Source organism: Camelus dromedarius, chromosome 7 (assembly GCF_036321535.1).
Source record: "Camelus dromedarius isolate mCamDro1 chromosome 7, mCamDro1.pat, whole genome shotgun sequence".
Lineage (NCBI taxonomy): Eukaryota > Metazoa > Chordata > Mammalia > Artiodactyla > Camelidae > Camelus > Camelus dromedarius.
Window position 1 is genome coordinate 11,223,607 of NC_087442.1, and position 22,053 is coordinate 11,245,659.

At 38.3% G+C, this 22,053-nt stretch overlaps 1 protein-coding gene across 1 annotated transcript in view; it reads right to left on the reverse strand.

Moving 5' to 3' along the window:
* The window catches only part of MGAM2 (maltase-glucoamylase 2 (putative)), an 81,686-nt gene extending 63,950 nt beyond the window's left edge, over positions 1-17,736 (reverse strand). Inside the window, exons 1-10 of the mRNA XM_064487798.1 lie at positions 17,547-17,736; positions 13,499-13,578; positions 8,704-8,827; positions 8,477-8,586; positions 8,034-8,188; positions 7,019-7,190; positions 4,473-4,572; positions 3,596-3,708; positions 2,214-2,339; positions 73-204 (exon numbers count right to left, since the gene is read on the reverse strand). Coding sequence (XP_064343868.1) covers positions 73-204; positions 2,214-2,339; positions 3,596-3,708; positions 4,473-4,572; positions 7,019-7,190; positions 8,034-8,188; positions 8,477-8,586; positions 8,704-8,827; positions 13,499-13,578; positions 17,547-17,649 — 1,215 coding nt within the window. The 5' untranslated portion in view covers positions 17,650-17,736. The remainder of the gene's footprint in view (positions 1-72; positions 205-2,213; positions 2,340-3,595; positions 3,709-4,472; positions 4,573-7,018; positions 7,191-8,033; positions 8,189-8,476; positions 8,587-8,703; positions 8,828-13,498; positions 13,579-17,546) is intronic.
* Between the last annotated feature and the right edge of the window lie 4,317 nt (positions 17,737-22,053).

Below are 22,053 nucleotides of genomic sequence, written 5' to 3' on the forward strand. Positions count from 1 at the left end.
AATATTGTTTTGTAACTTTTTTTCCTACTTTGAAAGGAAAAAGTAGGCAACAGAATAAGTGTTTGAACCTACCATAATAATTACATATTTCAGTCCATATTTATGTAACTCTTCGGCAAAATCTGAGAGACCAGGGTACGCCACCTTATCAATGGTGAAGTCCTTCTTTCCATCCATGTAGTCTATGTCAGAGTACTGGACATCCTGAAAGACAGTGCTGGCCAGTTAGAACCAAGAAATATCACCATGCTGATAGAAAGTATCATAGCTCTGGTTCTTGATCATTAAAACTGAAGCTATATTTCTTAATAAGCCTGAGACTTCCAGGACTTGGCTACCATCTAGGAGGAAATAAATCCCTTTGGAGAGATGTTGGCATTCTTGGGTTGCAGGTTTACGTTTTCATCCTGAGAGGTGCATGTCGTAGGTGTTGGGAGGAACCTGAGGTAGGGGCTGTGTCTCGTTCATCCTTGTAACTTGAGAGCTCAGAGACGTGACATAAAACCAGTGTTCTTTAAATGTTTGTTTGAATGAGTATATTAGTAATGTGATAACCAGGGACTAACTCGGAGCCTAAACATCAAGCTAGAATATATTGTAAAAGGAGAAAATGGTCTCCTTGCCGCTATAAAACCACTATAATTAACAAAGATAAATAACAAAGGCATAGAGTTTTAATTGACCAAACTCTCATGTATACATTATTTTTTCTATTCACATACCAATGGGTGAGGAGCAGGTGTAATTCTTAATGAGAAGATTGAAATGTGAAGGGCTTAAGTGACATTTCCCAAGGTCACATGCATGGGTGAGTGGGGGCACTGGGACTTTGGTGATAGGCTCTTGGATTCCAGACACCGTTTTTTTCCAATCTACCACATACTCCAAAGACATATGAAGGTCTTCTAAGTACGTGTTCCTCACGTAGTCATGTGGCTTGCGATCTGTTACCAAGGCAGCATCGTCTGTTCGAATACTGGGTAGTCATTTAGGCCCAGGTGTCCTCCACAGCCACATGGTGGGAAATTGCGGACCCATGGAAGAAAAGCTCATTTAACACCTTTGAAAACCCTTCCTGTCAGAAGCATGGGGACAGACTGAAATCTGTACCACATATAGTTAAAAAGAACTGCTTTTGAATCCTGGTCCTGCAATTTAGCTACTGTAGTGACCTTAGAAAAATTCTTAACCATGCAGCATCTCCATTTCCTCACTTAACAAAATACCAATAAATGGGGCTCACCCACGAATGTGAAAGGGCTTTGTAAAATAATAAAGATGTGACAAATTTCGTCTAATCTTTCTTGGAAGTGCGCATTTACAGATAGCAGATATGGGTGAAGTAAAATAAAATACAGGATCAAATTCTCCTTCACACCAAGACAACACAGTGAGTACATTTTCTTGCAGGAACATTTCATCTCCCTGCCTGCCCTCACTGCTATTCTGAAAAGCCCTGAGATCAAGGCAAAGTCATTTCCACCCATACAATCTTCATTCAGATGCCAACCAAATGTGCACATGCAGCACAGTTCCAAAGATCTAGCCCCAAGTAAGTTGTTGTGACAACTTCATCAGCCAGATTATGAATCTCCTGAAGAAACTGATCAAATGTTACACACAATAATTATCAGTTTATTAGTGGGCACTGAGCATCATAAATCCTTTGCAATCATAGAGCTTTCAAAATGAGAGTCGGCTAGATCTGGAAGGAGTACAAGGTCCCTATGAGAAAGTCACTTAATGTCAAGTCACTGTTAGATTCAGCAGCTCTTTGTAACCATATCATCCCAGGTGTTGCGTGTTGCTTCCTCTTACAAATTAACAGATAACTTTGATGGAGTTCATCCTATGCGCTACCTGCTTTTCATGCACAGTATAAGGCACTCTTCACTACTAGCCCACCAAAGTAAGTCTTATGTTTTCATTTATAAAGGAGGAAACTAAGACTCAGAGATGTTAATTAACTAGTCCAACGTTGCACAGAGCCAGGAAGGGTAGAGCTAAAACTCAAAACGATATCCATATGCCCATAAACATTTCCAGGATGAAAGAGGTCATTCAGCACGCAGATTTCTGATGGTAGGTGTGTCTGTCTGTCTATCTATCCACCGTTCAACAATCTGTATTTTTCCTAATAAATTGAGTTAGATGCAAAAAAATAAAAGATAAGAAATGATGCCTTATACATGAAAAGAGAAATTCCAACTTACATATGGAATCTCAGCTGCACGATTTCGGTCTACAACTTTTTTCAATCCGTCGATGCCACCATAATTCCTGCGACTAAGCTGGAACCCAAGACTCCAGTAGGGAGGCAAGAATGGTCGTCCAACAAGCTTTGAAAAGATAAATAAAGAAATGTGTACACATTTAGAATAAGCAGTGTTTGTAGCACCATGTCTGACACAGAAAACATTGTTTCTATTTCATTTTCTATAAAGTCTCCTGATCTAAAAATGTCAGAGCCAAGGATCATCTCCTAGGGTAATTTGCAGAATTCTATAACTCACATCTTTCATTACTAACTACCTAAATACATTCCCAACCACTGCAACATCAGAAAATGACAAGATTTGCAGAAAGTGCTTGAATAACAGTATCAGCTTGGGGGGAAAGAAGTAACATTCACTCATGCAATAAATATTCGGTACATGTTTACAGTGTGGTAAGGGCTGATGCAGGCATTTGGGATCTAATAGCATAAATCAAACATGGTTCCTGCTCTCACATAAATGTCTAGTATAATTTCAGACAGTGCTATGTGCTAAGCAAAAAGACTAAGGGCTGATGGGATCAAGAGTGAGACGGTGAAAAAGTACTAGACTATGCTTAAAATCCAAGTCTACAAATTGCTCAAGCCAACATCCTGAGAAGAGCCCAGACAGAACCCCGTCTTACACGTTCCCTAAGAGCTGCTGTTTGGTCCTCCCCTATGAGAACTCCCTCAACCCGGTGCTTTCTCTCATGCCTCTGAAGCCATACATAATGCATTTGCATCTCATTAGTGGTATTAATATAAGGTGTTTCTTATTACAATTATTTCAGGTTTTGTCATATTTCTCCTATGTGACAATAAATTCACTTGCAGCCGAAATCCTATTCCATATGCCTTGTGTATCATCTTGAGCAAATCGCTTCATTTTTCTGCACCTAAATTTTTTTATCTGTAAAGTGGGAAGTTTAGGCTAAATGCTGTCAAAGTCCCTTCCTGTCCTACAGTTTGAATCAAAAACAGTTAGCACAGTTCCTTTTACATAGTTCCTTTTCACTAATTTTTTGTTGTTGTTGTTGAATTGAATGAATAAACTTTGCTGAGTTTTGGCCTTAGATCTTTAGAATGATTGTTCACACATAAATGAACTATGAGTTCCTTGAAAACAGGATGGCATCTAACTTATTTTTGCATTTCTCAAGCCTTGCACAGTGCCCCTTCAGCACGTGGAAGGCACTCAACCAATGCACATCAGAATAAGCACACAGTGCATGAAAGACTCAATCCCAGCATTTGGAGTCCAGAGTCTACGTACACAATTTAATTTTCTCTTGTTAATTTATAATGAGTGTATTGATTATCTAAATGCAAAGCCCATACCTCCAGGTATTCCTGAACCACTTGTTCTGGAGTATTTCCCAGGAACACGTAGAAGTCAAGAATGCCCCCAATGGTGCGGTAAGTGATCGCAGGAGCCGGCTGAAGGGTGACCTCTGAAAGGGTTAAGCTAAGAGCTGTTAGAATGCCTGCTTGGAAATAGACTCCTCTCTGGAACATGAATACCTGAGCTACCCAAAACAGGCTCAGTCTCATTGAAAGAGATGAAAAATCACATATGTTCCTTTTCTCAGATGGTTGCTGAAGTTTATCAAAACATCAAATGGGTAAAACACTCATGAAGAACTGATTTTTTTTTTTAAGAGAAAAAAAGGACATTTCTATTTTAATCTGGCTATATAAAAATACAAATGTCTGGGATCTATGAGTGATTTAACTGAAAGGAAAAGTTTAAAGACCTTATTAGATGAGTTTAACTACAATTAAAAAATGAAAATAAACTCTTATTAGAGCAGCATTAGTCTAGAAGATGGAGGAGGAAGATTCTAGAGTGGGGAAGGGGTGAGCCATGAGAAACAGCCTACAAAACACAGCCTTGTTGCCTTCAGACAGACACATGGTTTACATGTTGAAACCTATAGGTATCTTTGGGACGTGTCTATCAATGGGGCCTATTACATACAAAACAGCATGGGAAACCTTGCATCCAGTGAGAACCCTGAAGTGGTTTTCAATGGAAACAGATTTCAGCATGAACTGGTTTTGTAAACAGGTTAACCTACTTCGGGTTTCCAGTTTCTATAGAAGCACTGTAGGTCCGATATACCTTCTGCTAAACACTGATCTCATCGAGAAGGTCATTTCTATAAAAGTTGTATCCCAAGACATACTCCTGCCAAGATCAAAAGATGCTTCCTACCCATGGCATTACTGTTCATCAGAAAAACCCCGAAAGAGGAGCCGCTGGTGTCTTCAAGGCACAAGAAGAAGGTATGAGCTCCATACAGATTAATCATGCCCTGAAAACAAAAATGAAAAGAAATAATAGTAGTATATGTTGAAAATAGTTTTCATTATCCTTAAAATAAAATCAAAGGCTACGTACAACATGGACTCTGTTAGCACTTGATGTAGTTTAGCATCGTGCCAAAAAGGTTTTGAAACAGTAACATCAACTGGCAATGGATAAATGTGGCATATCCACACAATGGGACACTCTTAGCAATAAGAAGAAATGAAATACTGACACCTGCTTTGACATGTACGAACCTCATAAATGTTACGCTAAGTGAAAGAAATATACATCAAAAAACATATATTACATGATTCCATTTATGTTAAATGTCAAAAAAGAGTCAAATCTATAAAGACAGAAAATATATTAGTGATCGTCTGGGGCTAGAGTAGGCACTGGGGTGGGGATGGGATTTAGTCTGAAAGGGTATCAGGGGTCCTACTGGGCTGATGAAAATGTTCTGAAACTGGATTATGATGTAGGTTGCACAACTCAGTCAATGTGCTAAAAACCATTAAATTATGCAGGTGAATGTTATGGTGTATAAATTATATCTCCATCGAGCTTTTTTTTTTAATTGGAAAATGTTTGCAATGACATGTAACAAAATGTTAGCAGAAGATATAATTTGAGCAATTTTGAATTTCTTCTCTATGCCTAGCTATATTTTCTAATTTTCTATAATTAAGATATAATATGTAGGTAGTAAAAAAGTTTAAAATTTAAAAAAGGATATTGACTCTGTCATGGGGCTGTGAGGAGCACTGATATAAAAAGAGTTAATGTGTATAAATGTAAGTGCTGTAAGAATAGAAGATATTGAGATTATAATATACGAAAGCTCCCTGTGTGATGCTGCAAATTTAGCCCCTGGTTTAGGGCTGGTATAGAGATCAGCATGACGTGTGAAATATAGAAGGCCAGCAACCTCTGCAAAATTAGGCTGGCTTTAAAATTACAGCCAGAAAGACTCCTAGCATCAACACTCAGATAGATAACAGACTGTAATTTAAAAAATAATATAAAGAAAGGAGAAGTGGAGGGGTGGGGAAAGAAAAGAAAAAAAAGAAAAAGAAAGGGAAGGAGAGAGAAAGGGAAGGAAGGAAAGAAGGAAGGAAGAAAAGAAAAAAAGAAAAGAAAAAGACTTATAACCTAATCAGTGACTCTGTAAGTCAAGGATTTTGTCTGGAGAAACCCACTAGTAGGAGGCTTAGCACTCCATGTTCGTCTCTGTCCTTGACCAAGCATCTTAGTGAACATGCTGGCCATTGCTTTTTCTTTGTTGAGTTCGGTAAGTGTGCTTCCTCCGCTGCATCAGACTTGGTAGGCGGGCCAGTTAATGTGCTACCTGATTTGTCCATCTCCTGTGGAATATGAACTGCAAAACTTCAGTCGCATCCCTCCTTCGCAACATACATCAACTGCAGCTCTTGCCCAGATCCGAGAATCATCTGCACAATGGAGGCTTCAAGACATGCTCTGCAAAGCAATGCTACTCAACATGCCATCCACGGGCAGCTACCTCCCCCAACCCTTTGCTGTGAGGCGGCAACAAGGTGGGTACAGACATCAAGAGAAAGAGTTTAGAAACTCTTTTATAGCAACTTAAAAGAGTAATTTTCTATTTGTTCAATTCAAAATTGAGGCTTGTATTTTATGTCTTTGGGTATTTTTATTTCATTTTCCCAGTAATATATTTGAATTGTATTTTTATAAAAGTACTGCCCATGCTGGATTATGAGAGAGAGAGAGAGAGAGAGAGAGAGGTGGGGAAAGGGAGGGAGGGAGAGCAGAAGGAAGAAAGAAAGGAAAGGAGAGACGGAGGGAGGGAAGGAGGATTCCTTTACTACAGATAAGTCAGGAGACACTGCTCTAAACCAGCTCTTCTCACACTTTACTATGTATGTGATGCACTTGTGGGTCTTGTTAAAATGCAGATTCTGATTCAGTGGGTCTGGGCTACGGCCTAAGGTCTTGCATTTCTGACAACCTCGCAGATGATGCCAACGCTGCTGTCTCTGGAACCCACTGTGACCAGCAGGAGTCTAGAACAATGTTAAAGCTGCCAAAACAGGCATTTTTTTAGTCTATAAAGTTCTCCTCAGACTGGTCCCTGCTGACACTTACCCCTAGACACCACTCAGTTATTAAAGACAGACAGGTATTTCACAGAAGGATTTTTTAATATATATCAGACTATAATAGTCATTAAATTATATGTTCCTTTAAAAGTGAGATGCTTGTACAAATTGATATACCACTGATTGTGAGTTTATAAACCTTAAGAACAAATATTCTCCAACACATACAAATCTAAATTGGGCAAAATAAGATACAGATGTAACTCTGTCGGTTACTTTACTTGATAAGATTACTCTGTAGGTTACTTTCTGGAAAGGAGAGAAGGCATTCATTACTGTGAGCAACAAGCAGGAGGAAGGGGGCCTCACCTCGGTGGGGGTGGCATCGCGGGTGAAGATGGGCCAGGTCTTCCAGGCCACGCTGCGGCGGTACTCCTGGTGCACGTGCTCTCCCAACCCATACACGTTGGCGCTGGGCAGTCGGAAAGACAGCTGCAGGTACTGCTGGGCGAACTGGAGGGGCCCGATGCCCGTGTCCAACCTGGAATCGGGGCCACGGAGTAAGAGCGAGAGTCACCCAACAGCGCGCTCTGCCAGCCAGCCGTCTCCTCCTTTCCCTGTGCACTTCAAGAACAGTGATTGCAGGTGGTGTCATCCACTTTTATGTGTCCTTTGGAGGTCCTTCTAGTGTGTCTCTGATTCTTTGATTCAAGAGGAGCATAGCACTGAAGATGTGAGACTAGCAACTCAAGTGGGATAATTGGGGGAGGGGAGTAAATTCAACCTTCCACCTGCTGTACATCCACTTCCTGCCAGGCACGGCTCTAGATGCTTATAAATATTATCTCAGCACACATAGCAACAGTGGGTACCTTGATTCCCTTTCTATGTACAAGGAAACCGCGACTAATGAGGCGAGGTCATTTGCCTAGTGTCACACAGTTGACTGGTGATGCACACATGGCAGGATGTGAATACAGATTTCACTGACAATTCTTCTAGTTTTTCCAGTACAATTTACGATTTAAGTTCAAGCTGTTGTTAGGTAAGTTTCTCGGGAAGTAATAATTTGGAATGATAAACAGTGAAGTTGAGTTCCAGTGTAAATGGTAATCCAAAATAATAAAATTATCTATTTCATAATATACGTGAATCACAAGCGTATGTGTATAACTTAGCAAATGAGCACACTACGCATTAGTATTCATTGCTCTGCAGTCGTGACAGGGTCACGGTGCTAATAATTTACAGTAAAAGCATTGACAGTTTTTGAGCTTCAAACATTTTCCCAACATTATCTCTGCCCGCTCGCACGCAGTTAAGTCAGAATGAGTGACACTGGGGAGTATATTCAAAGATATACAAAGAGTGTTGAAAAGCTCACAAGACTCTTTTGTTGCTCGTCCTCATTATTTTGATGCTGAAGGGCTTATTAATGACTTCCATGCGGTAGTTCAGGTTGGAGGTATTAGCAGTCCCATCAAACTGCTGAACGTTTTCATGGGGGACTTCATAGCGTACGTTATTGAAATCAGTGATCTGTCGGAAACCAGAAGGGACACTTCCTGATAAGGCTTTTACAAAAGATTTTCACTCTCAAATAACGTCCAATAAGAATAGCTTCTAATTCTTGACCCTGTGTTTCCTGATTTGAAAAAGAAATCACCCCATCACATGGCCCCCATCAAATAAAAATGTCTGCCCATCCCATTGGGATGTTCGTGCAGAGAGCAACAGACACCTCCTGCCTCCACAGCTCTATGTGGAACCCAGAGTAGAGGCCCTGCTTTCTTCAGAGATGTCTTTGATGGTGACTACCAAACTCACCTTAAAATGAAAACGATTGGATGTCTGATATTCAGCCGTGAAGAGGGTGTTGATTACATCATATCCAAACAGAGATGGGGACGGCAACCTACTCAACTGGGCAGTTAGCACTAGGGGTCAGGGCAGGAGAAAGAGAGAGACAGGGAAGCTTTTAGCCCTTAATTTGCAGTTATCTTATCTGAGCCATAAAAAGTTATTCCCTGGGGCAACATTAGGGCAGTGCTCACCTGGGCTGGTATTTTTAACCCAACTGCTGAGTTCATAGCCCCAGTTCCTGGGGAAGAAGCACCTGGGGACAGCAGTGTCTGGCACCGGCTTCCAGCAGCACTTATATTGCCATCTGCAGACATCCTGTAACAATGGCCCAGAATTACCAGTACATGAAATGGAGGAAGGAACGTTTATCTATTTATTTATAACCAATTTTATTCCAAGAAGAATTTACGACAGGTCATAATTACACTTATTTATTCATTCTTCTTTTATTCATACATCTTATCCAGCCATCCAGTATCATTTATTACCCACCAAACAAGGAACTAATAATACAGATAAATAAGACACAGTTCTTGCCTTCAGCAAACTTACAGCCCTTAAAAACAAGACTAGAAACAAAAATGGAGAATGACAACAGATTCCTAAGATTTTTTAACAGAAATAAGAATTATGAGAAAACTATTTATCCAAATATTTGCCAGTGAATGTGAAACTGTAATGTGAATCTTCAAATAGTACGATATTAGGTGATCAAAATTAGATAAGAAGAGACAGAAAACCTAAAATGACCATTAACCATGAAAATTATAAAAAGTAGTCAAAGACCTTTCCCTGAAAAAAAAAAAAATGATACTTTGCCCAGATGATTTGGGGAATAGAATATTCTCATATAACATATATATTTTCAGAACAAGTAGAAAAAGATAGAAAGTTTCCTGGTTCCTTTTATTAAGCTAGAATAATTCTGGCAACAAACTAGACAAGGAAAGTCCACGTAAACAATCAAATAAAAATATATAAGCCAATTTCACTTAAAAAACATAGATGTGTAAAATTTTAACAAAATGTTAGCAACTTGAACTCACTAGTATATTAAAAGAATTAATGCATAATAGCCAAGTAAGGATTATCAAGCAAATGTTACAGTGGTTCAAAATTAAGAACTCTTTTAATGTAGTTCAAAAAAGTCATATGATCATCTCAAGCAAAATATTTTTAAAATATAATAATGCCTTAAATTTAAAAACCAAGTTACAAAATTATATATATAGTATAATCAAATTTGTGCTAAAACAAGCCCAAAATATATAAATATATGTACAAAATACATAAATATATATAAACATAATGCAAAAGTATAGAACGATCAAGAGAAGGATACATACCAAGTTATTCACCTGATTCTGGGTAGAGGATTTGGAGGTAGAGAGAAAGCTTTATGAATAAAGACTTTCCTATTTTATTCTGTAGATAACTATAATGCCTGAATTTTTCATATTAAAGGAATATATCCAGTATAGATTTTGTGATTAAAAAGTCAAAAGAACATGTCACAACTCTACTTATTTGGAAAAAGTTTACTGACAAGTATTCTAGATGCTAACATCTAATGTCATTACTCTGAAAAACCACAATACGAATATAACAAATCAATGCTTCACACCTATTATAAACAAAGCAATCGCATTATAACCATACAATCTTCTTAAATGTACTAAGTCTCCATATATATAACTGATATTCCTGCCTCATCCTCTTAAATAACACAAAAGGTTGGAGGGGATGAGTGGAGAAAGAGTTTGGGAATTCTGGATAACTTCTGGGTAGCAGATTTTCCAAAGTCTCAGGCAGACATTTAGTAAGAACCTCTGCTACCTCTGAAATTGAGATCTGTAAAGGTCAAAAGGTCAGTTGCACTGCCATAAATTGTTCCAAAGTCTATCGACCGCTATAAAAATAAGGAAGACAAGAAATCCAGTAAAGCCAGGTAAACACAACACTTCCGCATGCAGTCTGCCTTAACATTCCTATCTCGGCTTTAAGCCACTACCTATACCCCAGACACCAAGAGATGTGTATCTCCTTCCTCTCTGTTTCCATGGCCACCACAACAACACAGACCCTCATAAACACATGCCTGGATTATAGCAGCCAACTCATAACAAGTCTCTAGCTCTATTCTTTCCTGAACACCAAACTTTTCTAAAGAGTATTCTCCGTTTGCCTTCCATATAGGTTTTTTGTCATTTTCCACTCAGAAATCATTGATTAATAGAATTTGAGAATTGAAAATTGACTTGGAAGTTATCTAATCTAACTTCCACTGGATGCAAGGACTTTTTCAGTAGTCTCTGATAGGTGCTTTGATTCTGTAGATGACATGTACCCAACATCTTCCAAAATCAAATCAACTCAAATTCCTCTTTTATAATTAATACTTTGTTGCAAAGTTATTTCTTATGTTTAGTTAACATCAGTCTCCAGAATGTTCTATTCTCTAAAACCTACTATAGTTGCATATTGCTTTTTAGATAAAGTATCTCAAACTACATTGAAAAATCAGAAAGAAAAAATATCCTTAGTGTAATGAGACAAGGAAAAAATTAAATGGAAATTACAGAAAAATTTCAGTGGTCATTATTTGCAGGTAACATTATTGTACAGAGAAAGTCCAAGAGTCTCTGAACAAATTTGAAGCATTAATAAGTAAGCTTAATATGATTTCTGTTGTAAGATCAAAAACATCAATTTTAAATCTATATGCCAACAAGAGCTAAATGGAAAATTAAAATTTGAAAATAATATTTAAATGAAATCAAACAACAAATAGAAAATATTTGGAAATAATTTTCAAGTCCTCTACACTGAAATTTTCAAAAATAAAAATCTTAATAAATGGAGGGATATATCATGTTGATGGATTAAAAAATTCACTCTTATAAAGATAGAAATTCTCCCAAAATTAATCTTTGAATTTTATATGATTGGAATCAAATTTCTGGTACATTTTGTGAGGAAACTGACAGGCTGATTTTATAATTTATTCAGAAATTTGAAAGGTCAAAGATAGACTAAGAAATCCTGAAGAAAAGTGAAGAATAATTTGGAGGACTTACACAACTACATATTAAGACTTACAACAGAGCTATAGTAATGAAGGCAGCGTGGTATTGGCAAAAGAACAAACTAACAATGGAACAAAACAGAGATTCTAGAAACAGATATAGAACACATATAAAGACACATGATTTATAGTAAAGATGTCACTACAATGCAGAGGGGCAAAGATGGTAATTTCAGTAAGTGGTGATGGGTCTATTAGAAATTCAAGGACAGAAGTGTTCTGGACTCCTACCTGATACCATCCACAAAAGTCAATTCTAGATTGATTAAAGATCTAAGTTTGGAAGATAAAACAACAATGCTTTTAGAGAAGAAATATAGGAATATATTTGTCTAACTGTGGAGTAGGCAAGAATTTTTAAATAGAATTAAAAATGCACCAGCTACATAAAATTGATAAAGTGGGTTAAAAATTAAAAACTCTTTTTCCTCAAAAGTTACCATTAAGAGAGTTAAAAGTCAAACCATGGCGTAAAGAGACTTTTAAAATTGATATATGTACAAAAGAGATGCATCCAGGACAAATATTATAAAACAAGAACAATACGAATAGCTCACTATAAAAAACTGGCCAAAAAAGAAATTGAAAAGACAGTTCACAAATATGATTATCCATCTAGCCAATCAGCATATGAAAAAGTGTTTAACTTTATTAGTCATGAGGAGTGCACAAATTAAAACCACAGAATGGTTATATTTAAAAAGGAAAAAACACCAAGAGTAGGTTAGATGTAGAGCAAATGAACTCATATAATGCTAAAGTATAAATGCAAATTGGTACCAATACTTTGAAAAGCTATTTTGCGATATCACCCAAGATAAACATGTGCATATCCAATGAACTGGAATTTCATTCTTATATATCATCATTTGCTTAGGATAAAACTGTATACTTAATAGCAATAAAGAGAGGCACGAAAAAAAACCATTTTAGAAACAACAGGAAATTTAAGTTGACCAATTATATAATTAGCATAATGTACTATGATATAGCATACTATCATATAAATATATAAATATAATATAACATGAATATATTCATTAGTAACAAAAGAAGCATTGTAATAAAAGAAGAACCAGTTAGAAAATACAATGAATTGTATTTACAACAGAAACAATGTATACGAAATATCTAGGGAAAAAATTTTATAATGCATATGTAATAAAATCTGTATTAAGAGAAACGCATATATAGAGTTGAAATGGAGAAACTTTCTGCTTTTAAAATGGGAGATGCAAAATTATTATGTCAATATTACCTAAATTTAACCTAAAATTTAAAGCAGTTCTAATTAATATCTCAATAGGATATTATGAGATATAGAATATAGACTATGGGGTAAATAAAGAAAATCTAAATATACACACCTTTATGATAAGGTCATTAAGTCACAACTAAGCAGGGTTCAAACAGGTGATATCCTTGTGGAAACTACTCAGGTAGAAAAATCTATGTTTTTTATCACATGTTCATGAGATCTCTTGTCAATAACATGATTTCAGAAGGCTCTTGTCTACCAAGTCACTTGAGTTCTACCGGTGACTCAGCCAGCCATCCATATGGGCTTGTGGGCCTCTGTTCTCAGGTCCACATGCATCCATACGTGCATCCATAGGCCTCAGATACGTAGCCTTTCCACGGCTGTCCTTGAGATCACACTCGTGACACATTTCACAATACTGGGAACTCTCCCTCCACTCCGGACTTAAGACATTTTACCCTACTCTGCTTCCCTAACTTCTTTAGTGTTGCTGTTTATTGCAATCAGGCAAAGAAGAAATAATTCCAAACAAATCGGAGGCCCATCATCCACTCCATCACCACCCTCTTCCCACTTCACATACTCATCTCTTTTCAATAAAACCCAGCAGGCCAACAGCAGGGAGCCCTTTTTCTCTGACCTCTGTCACCTCCTGGCCAGGAGCACAGTCTATCCTTTCTGATTCGGGGATTTCTGGGCACTCCGGAATAAATGAAGTATCTGCATAGAAATTAAAGGGCAAAGTTGAAAATCTGTAGTGTCATCAGTTCTGGGAAAGACGCAGTTACAGACGTTCAGCCAGTTCTCCAGTCCCTGACCACTAGCAGCGTATCTACATCTGCATGGAATGTTTACCACTTCTCCCAGTGTTAAACACGTTTCCTTTTTGTTTAGTTGGGTTTTTTGAGCTATAATTCACATTCTATAAAATTCACTCTTTTAAAGCGTACAATTCAATGGCTTTTAGTATTTTACAAAGTTGTGCAACCAATCACTGCTATCTAATTCCAGCACATTCTCATCACCCCAAAAAGAAATCACTCATTAGTGCTCACTTCCCATCCTCCCTTCCCCAGTCCCTGGTAAATATCCATCTGCTTTCTGTCTCTACAGGATTTGCCTATTCTGAACATTTCGTGTAAACAAATCATAAAATATGTGGCCTTCCACATATGGCTTCTTTCACTGGAGATAACATTTTCAAGGTTCATCCACGCTGCTGTGTTTAACAATATTTTATTCCTTTTCATGGCTGAATCATATTCCATTATATGAATACAATACTTATCAAAATCTATTCATCAGTTAGTGTACATTTGGGTTATTTTAACTTATTGACTATTATACAAAATTCTGCTATGAACATTCACATACAAGTTTTTATGTGAATGTATGTTTTAAATTCTCTTGACTATGCCTAGAAGTGGAATTGCTAAGTAATATGGTTAACTTTAACTTTTTGAGGAAATGTCAAGTTCTTTTCCCAAGCGGCTGCAGTACTTTACATTCCAACCAGCAATGTATGATGGTTCCAATTCCTTCACATCCTCAACATTTGTTATGATCTGTCTCTTTTTTTTCAATATAGACATCTTAGTGGGCATGAAGGGTATTTCATTTTGACTTGAATTTCCCAAATAACTGATGGTGTTGACTATTTTTTCATGACTTACTGGCCATTTGTAGACGCTCCATGAATAAATGCCTGTTAAATCCTTTGCTCATTTTAGAAAGTTGATTATTTTTCTTCTAATTTTGAATTGTAAGATTTCTTTATGTATTTTGGATGGTAGACCATTATCAGACATGTCATTTACAAATATGTTCTCCCATTCTGTGGGTTGTCTTTTCATTTCCATGATAGTGTCCTTTGAAGCACAATTTTTTTTTTAATTTTGAAGTCCAATTTGATTTTGAAGACCTAATCTAAAGCCACAAATATTTATACCTACTTTTTTCTTAGAGTTTTATAGTTTTGGCTCTTACATCTTGACCTTTGATCTATTTTGAGTTCATTTTCATATATGATGTCTTTCACATGTGGATATCCAGCTGTCCCACATATATTTTGTTTGTTTGTTTTTTGCTTTTTTTCTCCACTCACTTTCAACCATCTGTGATGTAAACTGGGAAGAAACTACTGTCTTCATCTGAGATAAAGACCTTCACTCAACATTGGCTATTTTTGCTTTAGACTTTATCACGTTTGTGACCCCTCTCCCCAACACAACAGCATCAGAAGTAGCATCTGATTCAGTGGGCTCCACAAGCCACCTAAAACCCAGAATCCTATCTGAAGCTTAAGGCAACAGTTGCTGTGAGCATAATTGGTGCCCTTCTATACCTTTGTTTCTACTCAAACAAGACTTAAAACATCTCTATTAGCTTTATAGCTCTACACTTGTTATATACATATATTTAAATAAAAATGTGTTTTAAAATTGGATTAAAGACTAAACATAAGAGACTCCTAAAACTGCAAAACTCCTAGAGGAAAACGCACAGGGGAAATGCTTCATGAGCTTGGCCTTGGTGATGATTTTATGGATATGACACCAAAAGCACACGCAACAAAAGCAAAAGTAGACAAGTGAGACCACATCAGACTAAAAAGCTTCTGCACATCAAAGGAAACAGTCAACAGAATCAGAGGGCAACTTAAGGAATAGGAAAACATATTCGCAAACCACATATCTGAAAAGGTGCTAATTTCTAAAATATATGTAAGGAATTCCTACAATTCAATAGCAAAAACAAAACAAATAAAACCCACAAATAACCTGATTGGACTAAAGACTTGATCAGACATTTTTTCCAAAGAAGAAATACAAATGGCCAATAATTACATAGAGAGATGTTCAATGTCACTCATCACCAGGGAAATTCAAATCAAAACCACAATGAGATATCACCTCACATCTGTTACGATGGCTATTATAAAGAAAATAAAAAGATAACAAGTGCTGGTGAGGATGTGGAGAAATGGCAAATTGGTCCAGCCACTATGGAAAACAGGATGGAGGTTCTCCAAAAAATTAAAAATAGAACTTACATGATCCAGTAATTCCCCCTTCTAGTTATTTATCCAAAAGAATTGAAATTAAGATCCCAAAGAGATACTAGCATTCCCATGTTCATTGTAGTGCTATTCACAGTAGCCAAGATGTGAAAAAAGAGTGTCTGCTGAAGGATGGATGGATAAAGAAAATGTGATATATACATATGATGGAATATTATTCAGCCTTAAAAAGGAAAGAAATCTGGTCATTTATAACAACATGGATAAACCTTGAGGACATAATACTAAGTGAAACAAGCCAGTCACAGAAGGAAAAATATTGCATGATTCCACTTACATGAGATATCTAAAACAGTCAAACTCACAGAAAGAAAGAATAGAATGATGGCTGCCAGGGGTTGGGGGAAGGAGGAAATGGGGTATTGTTAATAACTTACAAAATTTCAGTTACATAATTCTGATAAATTCTATAGACGTGACATACAGCATTATGCCTACAGATGACAATACTATATTGTACACTTGAAAATCTATTAAGACGGGAGATCTAATGTTAAGTGTCCCATCACAATAAACAGTTAAATTAAAAAAATTCCTTTTCAACTCATGGAAACATATCCTCAAAAAACATCTCGAGGCAAGTCCAGTATGCAAGACATTTAAAAGTGGAGCCTCTCTGCATGAATTAGGGTATGGTTTAGGATGAATACAGGTGTAAAGATCTAGTTTCATCTACTTTTAAATAAAAGAAACTATTTATATACACCAGGATAATAATCTCATGAGACTCATTCCCCACTACAACACACACACACAAACACACACACACACACACGCACACACACACACACGCACACACACACATATTTTATAGGGAAAAAACAGTGAAAGGCTAAAAATCACTTATGCCAATGGTTTTTAAATCACCTTACAAAGTCGTAACTGTTCCTAGAAAGTGCTTTGATGTTTACCATGAAGAACGGTGGAAAGAGATTGACGAGGGGTCTGCTACCAGCAGTTTCTTTTCACTGCATGCTAAATCCACACTTACAAAGTCAGCTTTATCAAGCTGAATACTCCTCAAATTCATTTTAAGAATAGGTTTTTGTATTGCACACGGTATTTTATTATTTAGAGTATAATGTGTGCATGAAGGAGAAGGCATTCTATGATGTTTCTGTGAGAGAGCAATTTCAAAGGCATCTATGAAGAAATCCTAGCTATTTAATCAGAATGTAGGCTGGAGGCTAATTGTAATCGACATACATGGTCCAAGTTAAGCAGCCCTAAACTTCCCTAAAACCTGGTTTCCTTTTCTGTCATGTAATGGGACTGGACAGTTAACCTCAACTCTTTTTCTCTTCTTGAAGATTATTTTATGACCCTGGGTTGAAGGACAGGCTTCTGATGAGCCTAATTTTGCATCTTGCTAAAATTGCATCAAATTAGACTTGGGAGACCTTGAATATCGCTAGCATTCAAGGATTAGTTGCAGAAAAAGAACACTTATCATTTGGAGATTTTTTTAAATTTACCATGGAGGTAGATTCTGAATAATGCATTGTGGTGGCACACTGAAGAATGAAAAAATAAAATGATCTTTTTAGCATCCAGAAGGGATTTCTGTTACTCATCCTTCCAAACCAGCAGCCACAAGCATCTCCCTTACCTGAAGGATTCACCACGAGAAGCAGCAACAGGACATCCACGGCCACTACAATTAGGATGAAGATGATCAGAAGGACTTCCAACACACTAAGCTTCCTCGCCATCTAGATGGACACAAAGAACAGGATTAAAGTAAACTACAAAACCCCATCCATCTAAAAGAATAGACAGGCATCATGATTAGAACGTGAACTCCTTTGCAAGATGACTTGATTATCCACATTCCTCTTTGTGTAATCCGGAGGATGTTTGTTTCCATTCGTCCAAGTGTCTCCCGTTAACTCTAGTCCATGCCTCCAACACTTCTAGGACTCCTGCTTTTTTTTTTTTTTTTTTTTTTGTCTGCAGAGGGATTGAATATTATCTAAGGGAAAAAAATACATCAGACATAAAGAATTGGACGGAGAGGAGGAGGAATGGAACAGAGCCCAGGAAAAAGAGAGATGAGGACTTGAGATGGCTCCCAAAGTCCTTCTAGACACTCCTTGGATCTTCACACCCTCCCTGGGCAGTAGAGAGGAAGGTCCACTCAGGGAGGGGAAAAGTAGCAAAACCTGAATCTAAGACTTTTTATTCCAGTTCCCACGCCGTAATGCTGAGGTGTTCAGCTCTTTAGAGGTCACTAATCCTTTTAAGAATCTGGTAAGAAAATGAACCTAATCCTCATCTCCGACATAATGTTTGCACATATGTTCACAGCACACAGATCCATAGAAATCTGCTGGCTCACAGTAGCTCTAAAGACCAAGCATGGACCCAAGGTGTACAATATTTGGTATTCTGGAGGGTGTGAACTGAACTGGAGATCAAAGAACTTTAATTCTTGTCCCAGTTTCCATACCAATGATGGGTACTTTAACGCTTTGGATGTGTGTGTCTTCATCTACAAAATGAGGTCAGATTCTGGACGTATTCTCATTCTTCTGCTCTAACGATAGTAAATCTAGAGCTATGTGTATGCCCCACAATTCCACGACAGCCCTGCACTTCAGTGACTCTCATCACCACTCCAGTCCCACCACCCCCTCATTGGCTATACCCTGGAATCTTGTCATCCTCCAGAGTTGCTCCACTTTGGAACTCTTAACCTCTGCTTCCTGTGTATTGGTCAGAAGCTCGTGTCTTTTTATCTTCTCATTGCATTGCTTCCTTATTCTTTGATCCCATTAAAGCTTCTGTTCTCTTTAATTTCCTTTTAATCTCTTATCCCCTCCTGGCTTTCAGCCCTAACTGACCTAAATCTCAATATCTATTATGGCTTTCATTTTCCTTGCTCCCTTATCTGCTTACAGTAATGAACCATCCATCCAAATGCCTGCTTTCTGGGTATGTGCATTCAGCCCAATGTAAATGACACTGGGTTCACCATCTCCCAAATATCCTGGGCCTGCAAGCTGACAGTCTTGCCAGGTCCTCTCATTTTTCACAGCAGAAATTTCAAACGCTGATCCTTCTTTACAAGCCCCAAGCTCTGTCACCTACACTTTTACTCTCACCCGGTATTATCTCCAGCATCACAGACAAAATGACTATTTTTGGGAAACTATTTTATATCCCTATTTCTCAACTCAAGCTTTTCTATAAAAATTATCCATATCTAGGTAGCTTCTAATCTTTCCCCCTCTCTTCTCAATGGAAGTTTTCCATCCTCTTTAAGTATAGTCCTCATATCTATTCTCTAGATCTCACAGCCTTTGAATTATTTCAAATATCTTACTCCACCGATGACCCTTCTCTCTTGCCTGAGCAACCTCTCCCTCTGAATGCGCTCCTTCTCATCATAACATATCCCAAGTCACCCTAAACTCTGTCAGTGACTCTGTGTTCTTCTCTAGACCACACTTCCTTTTTCTTCTCTTGGTAACTTCCCAAAAAGATAACTTCACACCATCTGCATTACCTCCCTCCCATCTTACTGGCATGGCTTCTATTTCCTGTATTCCACTGAAACTGCTCCTTCCAAGGTTGCTGGTGGTTTAGCGCTGAGCACCGTGAGCACCGTCTTATTAATCACCTAGCACTATCAACCACTCCCTCCTCTTTTAAAATTCTCCACCTTTGGATCATCTGATATTCAATCTTAATTTTCATTTAATCTTAATTTTCCATCGACTTTTCTGGTTTCTCTTCGGTCCTCTTTGCAGTCTCCTTTTTCATTAACTGTTGATTTCCCCTGTATTTCACCATAGGTCCACTCCTCACTCTCCTTCGGCCATCTCCACCTTCATATAGTATCTGAGGGCAATCCAACCTGCATTCCTTTCTCAGAGGTTTGGATTCAGCTGCTTACTAGAAGTCCCACTTGGATTTCCCACAGTTAACCAAATTCAACATGAGATTTAAGCATGAAATCATCTCTCCCCATACCCCAGGCCCAACTTCTACCAATTCTGTCAAACTGGTTCCTTCTTACATAACGAATACCTTGAGGAACAGAATCACAGTTTCTACAAAAACCTGAGTGTCTTTTTGGACTCCTCTTTTTCTGTTCGTTCTCACAGCCAGCTACAAGTTCAGTTTCAGACTACTTTACCAGTAGCTTTCAAATGTGTTCCTTACTCTCCATCACTTCCGGCCTGAACTGTGACCACAGCATCCCCATTTGGCTCCCTGCTTCCACTCAATGCTTCTGAAATCCACTGAACACCCTGCAGCTGGACTGATCTTTCTATAGCACCAGCAAGATGGTTTTGTTCTCTTATATGCAAGTATTCAGTGGTTCTCTAGATAAAATATGAACTCTTTAGCTTTGTAATCAAAGGTCTTCATGGCACCTCCCATGCCCAGCTGCCCAACCTCTTCTCTCTGCCATGCTCCAGCTATACAGAATCCCCTCTCTCTCTCTCTTTCTCACTTTGCCTCTCTTTTAAGTTTCCATTTCCCTACACCCCTGCTCTTCCCAACCCCAGCCCAATGCCATGACCATTTCTACCAGAACTTTCTTATGCGTATAGTTTCACTTTTCAATTGAGGCTGCCTTTAGTTAATGTTTAATAAGCCAAGAAAAGAAGCACCTTAACTGTGAAATCAGGGTGAGGAGCAAAGATCTACAAGCCAGTCTGCTAACACAGCATTCAGGATATGGGTTTGGGATTGAAGCTGATTAACTGTTCTTTCCTAGTTGCCTAAATCTCTCAGGTGTCTCTCCACTGGCCTAAATTATTCAAAGGTTTACTCTAATCCCCATAAGACACATATCATATTGTGATGTTTCCATAAAATCCCTATATCAAGACTGATCAGGGCGGGCATCATAATTGCCATTTTATAGATAAATGTTAAGGAAGTTTGTTTAACTGTGGCTAGTCATGGAACTGAGGCAAGAACTGAGAGGCCCTGGTTCTTAAATGAGTATTTGAGTTTCTCTCACTCTCTCTACAATATCTCCTAGACTGAAGAGCTTAAAGATTGAAAGCTTAAATCTCCAAAGGCGGAGGCAGGGAAAGAAATCTGAGGGATCCACCCCACGGGCTCATAGTACCCGATTAGTGTCTCACACATTCAGCCTGTAATTCACTACCAAAGCAATCACACTGCCCATCAATTAGTCATTGTTTCTCTCCCTGGGGAGACTTTTTCTTTCCAGCCTCTACAAACCAAAGGTAAGCACCTCTTCCATAGCTCCTTAATCCTCTTGGGGAAGCAGGTTCAGCACCTGGAGCTCAGGAGGTTCAGGACCTCTGGGGACACCCCAGGCACCTTCCTGCCATTGGAACTATGGCCGTCCAGGCAGAGGGTAGGAGTGGGGATTCCTGAAGGCAGAAATTCTCCCCTGCTTAGAAACCCTCCCTGATCAAAGCCACTTTTCTGTATCAAACAGAACTTTAGAATAATTGAAATCCTATTTATTATTCAAAAACCTTAATGATTTTATGGATAACAATCTCCCTCTCTGCCCAGACATGTCCACCTTTCTCCTAATCCATCTCACCTTCAGCTAGCTACCAGAGAGATTCCATCTGTTTATCCTTTCCTTTGTTTCTCTCAGTAAGAGGAACATCTCACACAATTCCCTTTCCATCTCCCCTACACACACACACTCACATCTCTCCTCTCCAGTCAGCCTGTGCCTCCGTGCACTATTTCATCCCCACTCCTCACTGTGGAAAGGGAAGGAAAATCAGGTTCAGAGAAAAAAGTACAGGTTGTCCAGGTCACTAAGTGGAGAAGGTGCCTGGGGAAACATACTCACCTCATAGCCGTATCTTTTTATTTGCAGTGTCTGTCCTTCAGTGGTTCTTGAGGAGCTCTGAGCAAAGGTGACGGGGCCGACGTAGCCAGCTTCTGCCTGGATCGATTTATTGCCCTGTAAAGTTGATGGCAATTGGAGGAGAGGAGGGCATTTCCCAAAAGACCATTAAAGAGCCCTTATTTTCCTTGCGACATGGGGAAAGCTCCGTTTGTTACTATACGGGGAAGGTGGAGCTTTTTCCCAATACTTGTGCCTTCTCTGTGTTCCTGTTCATATTCGATTACTTTGCTGGTCACACTCCATTACCCTTGCCTGT